Source organism: Limanda limanda, chromosome 14 (assembly GCF_963576545.1).
Source record: "Limanda limanda chromosome 14, fLimLim1.1, whole genome shotgun sequence".
Lineage (NCBI taxonomy): Eukaryota > Metazoa > Chordata > Actinopteri > Pleuronectiformes > Pleuronectidae > Limanda > Limanda limanda.
Genome location: NC_083649.1, coordinates 5277524 through 5288601, shown reverse-complemented (window position 1 = coordinate 5288601; position 11078 = coordinate 5277524). Strand labels below are relative to the sequence as shown.

At 42.6% G+C, this 11078-nt stretch overlaps 1 protein-coding gene across 1 annotated transcript; it reads left to right on the top strand.

Annotated features, from left to right (window-relative positions):
- The first annotated feature begins 828 nt into the window (after window positions 1–828).
- On the top strand, window positions 829–10832 carry LOC133019493 (ubiquitin carboxyl-terminal hydrolase 2-like). The gene is made up of 12 exons (XM_061085999.1): window positions 829–1170; window positions 6352–6399; window positions 6524–6647; window positions 7429–7540; window positions 7669–7779; window positions 7872–7936; window positions 8028–8131; window positions 8267–8347; window positions 8458–8536; window positions 9166–9273; window positions 9373–9493; window positions 9644–10832. Exons 1-12 carry the CDS (start codon window positions 1015–1017, stop codon window positions 9747–9749), a joined length of 1215 nt encoding a protein of 404 aa, XP_060941982.1. The 5' UTR covers window positions 829–1014; the 3' UTR covers window positions 9750–10832.
- Window positions 10833–11078: the final 246 nt, after the last annotated feature.

The window sequence follows — 11078 nt, the reverse complement described above, 5'->3', positions numbered from 1 at the left end:
GTGTCAAAGTTAAACCTCCCAGATGTTTTTATCTAATCGTTGTTTGAGGAACTAAGAGGTTAAATTTATCAAATGTTGTTAATTACATAAAAGTTGTTAAAACAAGCTCCACGTAGCTCCAACAGTAAAACTCTGCTCACACACTGATGCATGAGAGTTAACAATAAGATAAGGTCATGAATAACTCGGACAAATCAGTTATATTGTTTTTTAAACTTTATGTGTATTGAAGACTTGAATACAGGACACCAACATATTAGTTTTTTGTAAAATTCTAAATATTTTTTACCTTCTTATTCTGTATATGTTTGCGAACATAGACACTGACAGGGATATATCTGTAAAAGATCCATAACTGCCGATATTATCAAGCAACTAATAAATCATATTCTAATAAGTAAGTGTTGACATCTATTAACTAAACCTATTGCTGTAGCTATTGATTCAATATATACGTGAGTTTTATTGCCTCTGTGTTTTTAAATGTATCTGGCCATTAATATTATTAGTTTGTGGTGTTCATGTAATTTATTGACCTTCATATTTTCTGTTGGCCTTTTTAAACTTGTTTTAATCGTTATATTGTTATTGGCTCATGAAAGAAGATAAAGTGAAGACGTTTTGATTGGGATTGAAAATCTTACTTTTTCTTTGACAAATAATAATTCTTTGGGGGTTTATTAACCTTCTGTCACCGTTTCATAGTGTTGATGTTTCCAACAGCACTTGAATGCAACACCGGTTTTTTCTATGGGAGGGAGGTGGGCGTGAACACAACGCAGTAAAAACACACGCACACAGACTCACAATCAAACAGACACACACACCTCCTCAGTGTCACTCACCTCGCAGACCCACGCAGCAGCAGCAGTTGTGTTTACGTGCAGAGCTGCAGACTCACCGGAACCTGAACGCACCAGGACTTGAACGCACCGGAACCTGAACGCACCATCTGTCGCTCCTCTCGTTGATTACCGGCTCCGGCTCTGCGTCAGCGGCGCTTCCCTGAACAACATGCCGTCCCTGCGTCACTCCTACACGGTCACGGTGCCCGAGGAGCCGGCCTCTCTCCCGCTGGACAGACCCGAGCTGCATCGGCGGAAGACTCCGTCCCTGTCCCGGTCCGCGCTGGTGTCCACGTTCATGGGTCTGATCATCAACCAGGCCAAGGTGGGTCCACCTCCTCTCATTCTCTCCATCGTTTATTGTCATTTATTATCATGAATTATCATAAATTATCATTATTATCATTATCATCATGTATTATAGTGAGATCCTCATTTTAATATCTGTTATTCACACAACTTTTTTACCTAAGAATCATATAATGGCTGCATGTCCCTCTCTGACTAAACAATTACATTTGTGTACTTGTACTTGTAAGTACACACTTGCCCATGCACTGTTATGCATGACTCACTTGTACGTGTTATATTTATTATAAATATGTCAGTGTTGTATAGTCATTATATCAGATTTTCACTAAACTGTTATTCACTATAACCATATTGTCACGATATCTATAGAACCTTTAAATCATATTAATAACATCTTGTCAAGTAGTAGCTGCCATAGTTACATGTCTGCATATAACAATTATACGCACAAGTTTTCTTATTTGTGTATATGTGTTCCATTGATTACTATAAACAGAACATATCACTATAACATATCTGTTATATGGTGGGCGTCAGCACATATCTTGAGATCCGTGAGTTTTGTGGTTTAACTGGAATAATATGGTTTTGCATTTATTGAAAGAAAAAACCCTTTAAAGCACAAATTCTGCTTCAAAATAGGAAACTATTTTTATTTCTTAACTTTGCATAATTACATAAAACTAGTAGTTGTTGTATTTTACAATGATTCACTTCCACAGACACATCTGTGACACTGCAGCAGCCAAACCAATGGACTCTATTAAATAAGGAAGCAGTGACTCAAACAGTTTGGGTTTTTGATCAGAAAATGTCTTTGTGTGGAGAAATGTCTGCAACTTGCTCAAGTCCACATCTGACCTTTAAGCTCTTATCAGCTGTTAAGTGTCGAACAAACAGGCTGACAGCGCACACACAAAAGTATTCTGTGTGTGTGTGTGGGGTGTGTGTGTGTGTGTGTGTGAGAGAGAAACTATTTGAGCGTGACTTTGGTTGCGTAACAGGACTAAGCTCTGCTGATAAGGAATGTGTGTCCTGACATGTCACCTTATCATCAGTACAGTACATATTTTTTACACATAGCGCCATCAGTGTGTGTGTGTGTGTGTGTCTGTGTGTGTCCAGGCAGGGTTGAGGTGTGAATGTGTTAGCCAGAGGTCACAGGTCGCACTTCATGTCACTCTCTTAACTGAGAGTGTATTGGTGATGTTGGTTTACACAGATAACCTGTGCTCTGCAGAATCCTCATCATTGAGGCACAATTGCGGCAAACTGTATGAATATTGATTGAATGATTGATTAATTGATTGATTGGTTGATTGATAGATTGATTGATTGGGACATTCATGATGCCCAGAGATGATCCTCTGACAAAATTTCAGTTTAAGGCTGAAAGTATCGATAACTTTCATCATTTATTAAACAGTCCTGTTATTTTCCCAATTAATCAAATCAATCGAATCATCATGAAAGTCTGATCTTCCCTCCTCTCATGAACACGTTTCATATAAACACCATCCTCACATATTCTACATTACTTCAGTTCTTTGCACATTCACTCCTGCACAAACTGCAGAGCTCTGTCACATTCTTATCCTTCCTCTTATCGTTCTGCTCTTGTGCGCTAAGCTCTTGTCTTTATCCTTCTCCTCATTCTCTCAGTACCTGCAAAAGTCAAGCACTGAGCAAATAAAAAATAATTGGCCTTATCTCTCCCCCTCAGTTTTCACCGTTGTGGTGCAACATTCCCACAAGGCAACATATCTTCAGCTTTGAGAAGCTGCAGCCAGAGGATGTGGAGTTTGTGCATTAAAAAATATAACCACTTAAATGAAAACACAAAATGATTGCAGATCCTTAACTTCATCATTCATTCTGTAATTTAATTCCCTGAGCAATACATATATAATTTCTCATACAACAGTAGATACATTAATATCCTATGATTCTCTCAGTTTAAGAGGAGTCTTTGTGTTTGAGTAAAGTTTTATTGGATCTTTTCCTTCGCTGCTACAACAGTGCAGACGTTGTTTATACTGTTTCTGTGGGAGTGGCCTCTCTGGCACCGCACGCTCAGGAGTGAGTGTTGCTTCTCTCCTCACAGTGCGTCGGCTTTAACCGAGCATGTCAAGCTGGTTCAGGACATAACGTTCTGCGGCCCAGCGCATCGCCTCCTTGATTTGTTTAGCGTGCCAAGCCCTGCTGGTCGGTGTCCACCGGAGCACAGCGGCGGATTGGCACTCGCACCATATGGTCACCTTCAAACAACAGAGCACAGGAGAAGGGGAAATAATCTCAACCCAGCCGGCTGTTATGAGCTGATAGTGCCACTGTTCTATTTTCAGCTTTAGGAACAAAGTGATAAACATCATGATGCTGTGAACCTCTTCACCGAGCGTCCTGACCAGGACAACAACAGGTTCTTCTCTCTGTCGCCTTCTGCAGATCGGAAAAACAAAACTTTTGGAAAACGTCCGTTCCCTGAAAATCGCTTGTGATTAGAACAACCTGAGATAACAGAAACTTTCGAGACAACTTGTTCAATGTGTGCTTTGACTTTTTAGTTTGGTCCATATCCCGTGTTAACGTGGAGGAGGGTTGATCAAGATGATTCGGCTTCCCTTTTGTGGCTCCATCATGTCGGCCGTCTGTATGTCCAGTAGGGATGGGGGGGGAAATCGATTCAAATCAGTTACAATTTGCAATTCTTGTGAATGACGATTTTAAATCGCAATGCTGCCTCCCAAATCGATTTAAAAAAAAAACATATTTATTGGTTTATACCGGGGGGGGGGATATATGGGGGGGGCAACATCACCCCAGAGCATGTTGACCAGCTCTTGTTTTTGCACAAGAATCTAAAAATACCCAAGCACTAGCTTTGCATCGCCTACATGCAAACAACAATAGCCTACTTTTTGTTTATTTCAAAGTTTATATTTTAAGTAAACTTATATTCATTCTATTTAATTTACCTTTTATTTATTGTTTAAAAGTAGCCTAGGTGGCATACATTTCTTAATCTGTTAGTTTGTTTGCAGTTGACAGGGGCTATACAATAATAGGGCACATTTTTATTTCTTTTCTCTATTGGCTGCCCGGCAGTCATTAAGTTAATGTTAATATTTGAAATAAAACTGTTAAAGCTCTCAGTGAATTTGACTGTGTTGTATTTGAAGGAATGATTCAACATTTTTCCATGGTCCAGTACTTAAAAAAAAAAAGAAATCCCAGGAAATCGTAATATCGAATCGCAATACCCACAGAATCGCAATACATATCGTATCGCCACCTAAGTATCGTGATAGCATCGTATCGGGAGGTCCCTGCCGATTCCCGTCCTTAATGTCCAGCCCATGGTGTGACCACCGTAACGCTGATGTCATGCATTTGATAAGATAACCACAAGTATGATTCACTGGAAAATAGAAGACAACCCTCCTCTGCCTGTTTCCCCGGGGCAACAGCAAATCAAACCATGCCATCATTCAGTGATTAACAGGACGCTGACGTCGCTGCGGCGTTAACAGTTTGCACATCTCTGCTGTTGTGCCCTCATGTGTTCCTGCGCCCTGACGCTGATACCTGCAGCTGCTCGGCCGGCAGCAGCGGAGGAGCCGATGCGTGACAGCGCTGCTCTGAGTCACCACGTTACTCAGTCACTTTGTTCCCTCAGTCAGGATGAGCTGCAGGTCAGAGGGACGGGTGTCACCTGTCAATGAGCACTCACACCGAGAGTGAACGAGGGATTACAACATATTAATGAGTTCACAGCAGTTATTCACCGGTGTGTTATTTGGTTTGTGACGTTCAGATCAATCTCTCGCTTCTTTTAAATGGTGAAAGTGAATTTTTCTAGTTGTAACAAACACTCAAATCACTTCACACACACACATTCGTACAGTGCTTCTATAATCTGGGATCTTTCTATCACACATCTTTGAGGGTTCAGATTCCTGCCCGAGGACACTCAGGCAGGCAGACTGAAGGAGCCACAGCCCGCCACCCATAATTAAAGTTATTAAACCCTTATGTAATAAAATCTCTCCTGAATCATGAGCATGTTATTTTCAGCAATATAGCAAAAGTTCAATATAACTCTGCGTCGATATGTAATTGATCTAAGTGTTAGTCTTTCTCTGCGCATAAAGACGAGTTTCAAACCTTCACTCAAAAGATCTGTCTTTAAACTTAAGATAAATAATGATAATTATCGATAAAGACTGATTTAAATTTGGCCAAATCGTTCAGCCCGATGTAGAACAGATAAACTAGACAATACTAGTTTGTTTTTGAAAGAAATAATAGTTTTGTATTATCCATCGCTCCATTACCTGTAACACTTATTCTTTGAGGGTCCTGAGGGGCCGGGAGCCAATCGGACATTGAGCGTGAGGCGATTGCCTGTCACCATAGCAACCAAGGCTATAGGACAGACCCTCTGGGGGTCGGGTGAAGGACACAGGGTCTTTTCTGACTAACTTAGAGGTACAAAGTAGAAACACAAGTTAATACACAACCAGGCTGCAGCACAAAAATGTGTAGCTGCTGGTTGACGCTTCACGTTGTGTTCTGAGAATCTCAGGCAAACTTTTCCCATCAGCCTGCATCACATGTTTGTGGGACGTCACGGTGGTGTGTGTGTGTGTGTGTGTGTGTGTGTGTGTGTGTGTGTTCATCGGTGCAGGGAAAGGTCAGAACACACTGTGGCATTTCTCATCAGAGCGTGTGGAACAGGAGCTCATGTCTCCAGCACGCTGCTGCTGCTGCTGCAACAGTGTGACCGTCATACCATGTTGTGGAATAAATGCTCCACAGTCCTGTGAGGCTGATTCACACTTCAGGAATGTAGCACGGTTTGCTGTCATACAGTCATGTGCAAGCTGCTCAGCTGGGATGTGCACGAGAACACACTGATGAGAGGGAAAACTAAATATAAGTTCCTTAGTTCTGTCAACGTGTGGATACTAGAAAGACACATCTGCACAGTGAGCTCCAGGTTTGTCGTCTGCTTTCATGTTGTCCAGATCCCGTCAGAGTTTTTCTTTATCGACCAACAACCTGTTCGTCCCTGGTGGTTTTCTCCCGTGTGTCTCATGTTATTCGACTCCTCTCGGTCGTTCCTGTTAAACTCATCATCCCCTGACATTTGCGTGAATAAACAAGAATCTCTTCTGTTTTTTTCTTTGAGCAGAACAAGAGTCCTCAAGGCCTGGTGGGACTGAGGAACCTGGGCAACACGGTGAGTTCTCTTACTCCACTTTGTAATAAACTCTGTATCTCGCTGCACTTTGACCCACTCGCGCCATCATCTGACTCCACATCTACATTTGATTAATCCTTCTCTGTGTGTTTGTGATTTTCAGTGTTTCATGAACTCAATCCTACAATGTCTGAGCAACACTCCGGAGCTGAGGGACTACTGCCTGAGGAACGTCCATCACACAGACCTCAACAACAACTGCGGGTCGAGTGCAGCTCTGATGGAAGGTAAGACGAAACTCCGAGCGAGACACGTTATCAGATCGCTACGAGGAACATGAGTCACTTCATGGCTCTGCAGTAGGTGACATTTTATTGGTTTATATGTCGTTTAGTCTCCAATTGCAGGAATTAATTGCTCTGCTGCAATAAATCATTGCTGAAGACGTGACAGCTTTGGACCCTGATCACTGAAAGACACAGAGAACAAGCGTCATCCGCCGAGTCCCAAAAGTTCCCTTAAATCCAATCAAGCTGCACCAAATTTCACAGACTCAACGATATCAGTTCCCTAAACGTGCCAGACTTTTTACATAAAGATCCTTTTATTATTTTCTGAGAAATCAATGAAACGCTCTAAACTATCTCCTGGATCTAGACTAAATTTTCATCGGATCTGCCCTACAGCATCATTTAACATGGAAATACATATTGGCAGATAAACCACCTAACTGAATTGAATCACAGAATACTTAAATCATTATCTTGTATTAAATAATAGTACATAAAAGGACTCCTACATGGCTTTTGTGTTGTAGTAAAAAACACTTGTTTTCCAATATTCGGTACAAGTCCCTGTTTTTCTTGTTCTGGAGTTTTATAATGTGGTTTAGTTTTTATATTCCCAGGCTTGAAACAGCATCAGTATGTTTGTAGTGCTGCTGTCCGTCCTCATGTGTGTCTGACCCAATCGCATTGTTTCCAGAGGATCAATTCCCTATTTTTGAAAATCCACACTTCATTCAGAATTGTAATAACCGTGTTCTCTTTCCTCCGTCTCCTGTCTCAGAGTTTGCTAAACTGACTCAAAGCCTGTGGACGTCTGTCAACAACGACGCCATCAGTCCGTCCGATTTCAGGAACCAGATCCAGAGAGTCGCTCCCAAATTTGTCGGCTGCAAGTAAGTTTCTCCCTCGTCCCGACTCTCAGCTTTGTTCTCATTTAAATCGACTTTATATACCTAATATAAGAAGTAAAATGCCTGTTGAAACATTGACGTTAACGGTTTCTCTGTCCGTCTCTCCGCAGTCAACAGGACGCTCAGGAGTTCCTGCGAATGCTTTTGGACGGACTCCATAACGAAGTGAACAGAGTGACCGTCTGCCCCAAGGTGTCGGCCCACGACCTCGACCACCTCTCGTAAGTCCCCGACACCTTCGCTGCTCAGTAGCTCTGCTGCACGTGTGAGTTCAGGATTTCTCCTAATATGTGAAAATGATCGTTGTCCACAGGGACGAGGAGAAAGGCAACAGAATGTGGAATATGTACCTGGAGCGAGAGGACAGCAAAGTAGTGGGTGAGTTTTTGTTGTAAATGTGGCTGTGAAATGATCTCAAACCACAATTGAACATTAAAGTTAATCCTCCATCTTTTGTCTCCGCCTGTAGATTTATTCGTCGGACAGTTGAAAAGTTCTCTGACTTGCTCCGTCTGTGGTTTCCGTTCCACTGTGTTCGATCCGTTCTGGGACTTATCGATACCTATTGCACAGGTCAGCACACTCACACTCTTGCACTCACTTTCCAAAGGTTTTCTACACATCAATCCTTTATAAGAAGTAGTAGCTAGTCTATTGAGTCCTGAAGTCTGCACTGTATTGACACCGATATCCTCCGTGTCTCCACAGAAGAGCTCAGGCGAAGTAAGTCTCAAAGACTGTTTGAGACTCTTTACTAAAGAAGATGTGCTGGATGGAGACGAGAGGCCGGTAAGAGGCCCCGCCCGCTCCCTGATTCTATTCTGGAGGTGACATGTGATGTTATTCAGCAGCAGCAGCATCTCACTGACTCAACCTGTGTTTGTCTAATTTTCTCTCAGACGTGCAAGAAATGCAAAACCAGAAGGAAATGCACCAAACGATTCTGCATCCAGAAGTTCCCTCAGATCCTCGTGCTTCGTATCCTTTCCCTCACGCCTTGGTGACACTTACAGCAACTTACATACCTACATACCTTCCTACCTACCTACCTACATACCAACCTTCCTACCTACATACCGAGCAATCCATCTAGTCTGTCTAGTCTGGTCAAATCTGGTTATCTTATGAGTTTGTTCATGCATCTCTCACAAGTAGGTTCCACTCAGCTTTCCAGAGCTTTCCGTACGTACGTCTGAAACGGTGGCGTTGTGTTCTTGGCTCGTTCGGATAAATAAACACACACGTACAGCTGCACAAACCTGCGGGTGGTCGTTGCATGTGTTGCTGTTTGTGTTTAAGCTCAGCCTCCGCCTTCATTCACACAGACACACAGACCTGCAGCTCTTTATTCACGTAATGTCTAAAGGATGTAATAAAGAAACGTAGCAAACACAGTCAAGTTTAAATGAGAGATTTAACTAATACTGAACTTGTCAGTGCATCATATTTGATGAGCTGACAAACAACCACACAAAGTGAAGTACAATCCAATATAAAGTACATTAAAGGTTTAACTGAATACATTTACTGTATTTGAAATGTCTAGTATGTCGAATACAATGTTGATTTGAATCAGTTTGGTTTCCTTGACCGAACGCTCCTCTCAGACCTGAAGCGTTTCTCCGACTCTAACGTCCGAGCGAGCAAACTCTCCACGTACGTCAACTTCCCTCTGAAAGAGCTGGACCTGCGGGAGTTCGCCTCTGAGAGCAGCGGTGAGTACCCGGCGTCCCGGACGAGTCCTGCACTTTTTTCCGAAGCGTCGGCTAGATTTGATGAGCTCTGACTGACTGATGTTGTGTCTGTCCCTGCAGAGCGTCCCGTGTACAACCTGTACGCAGTGTCCAACCACTCGGGAAATACTCTGGGAGGCCACTACACAGCGTACTGCAAGAACCAGGCGCTGGGGGAGTGGTACAGCTACAACGACTGCAGGTAGCAACTCCCATCCACTCTCACATCATCATATCACTTTATAAACCTGATAGAAAGCTGTGTGATCTTATAAACATTAAAATTCTCCAAGAACACAAAGCCATGTGTGTTTCCAGTGTTTTAACGACCCGTGTGTTGTGTTCTCTGCAGGGTGAGCCCCATGTCCTCCAGTCAGGTCCGCAGCAGCAACGCCTACGTGCTCTTCTACGAGCTGACCACATCCCCACACGCCAAATATCAGACATGTCGGCTCTAGACGCCGAGGAGGAGGAGGTGGAGAAGGAGGAGGAAGAGGAAGAGGAAGAGGAAGAGGAAGGAGCTGCACCAACGACTGAGCCTGTGAATGCAGACTCTGCCTGTGTGGAGAGAGCTCCTCCTAGTGGAGAAAGAACTGCCATTACAAGGTTGCTGTGGAGGAAGAAAAAAGAACCTTGAACCTCATGAAGGTGGATGTGAATGCGTCGCCACCACGGTGGAGGAAGAAAATGACGTTTTGCTTCATTCTAGTTTATTTTCATTTAAAAAATAACATTTCCAGCTCTTCATGGACCCTTTTGCCAAGTGTGTGGATTTGTTTTGCCACTTTGAATATGGACACATGGACTTGAAAGATATCCCACACACTGACTCCAATATATTATGTATTCTTATTTAATATGATGCCAGTGATATGACAGCGGACGCTGGTTTTCTGCTGGGAACAGTGGAAACCCACGGATGCACAGGGGAGGTTTCATGTCACAGCACATTTTTATTTTTGTACAGTATTTATGGGCAGCGAGGTGAATGTATCTCAACTGCGGGAAAGCCTGGTATACCAAAGCAGCTGTATAAATATGCATCGGCACTACTTCCCCCCCCAGGAAGTAAAGTAAAGCTGACTTTACATCGAAAACTCAACTGAGGCTGAATCATCCGCTCATTTTTATCATATCGTTATTTATTCAGGCAACAGAATGGAAGCTGGGAAGGAATGTTAAACCAACAATACAAGCTTTATACTGTGTGTTTAACCAGATGCTCTTCATTCAGCTCATCCTCTCCGACAGATATCTTTGCTAAACTACATCGAGAAGCAATTACAAATTCCTCTGGCCACTCGGGGGCTCGTGGGATGAGATGAAAACACAACGTTGGACTCATTATATCTTTCAAGTTACTGTTGTAGACATTTGAGCGAATATTTGCACTTTCCAGGAGACAAAAAAACAACTTTAACATACGTTGAATGTCGTATTTCTATTGTCATGATGGTTTTATTACCTGTGTTCTTTTGTCTTTGAGCTCCCGAGGAAAAACATGTTGGAAAATATTAAATATCCCAGTATTTATTCACTAACCTTTGTGTGTCTGCTGTTTGCTGCGGTGCAGGTAGGGTTCAGTGGGTTTAAAAAGAAACTTTCCTTTGTTATTAGGTTCAATCGATTCCTGTTACCGAAGTGCAGTGACAAATCTGTGAAGCTGAGGAGGAACTGCAGCGTCGGCGATAATTCTCTATGAATCAATTATTACGAGTGACTCTTTGCACATAACATTCAGTCATTTCATCCGTTATCCTTTATATAAAAACATTGATCGGTGATAT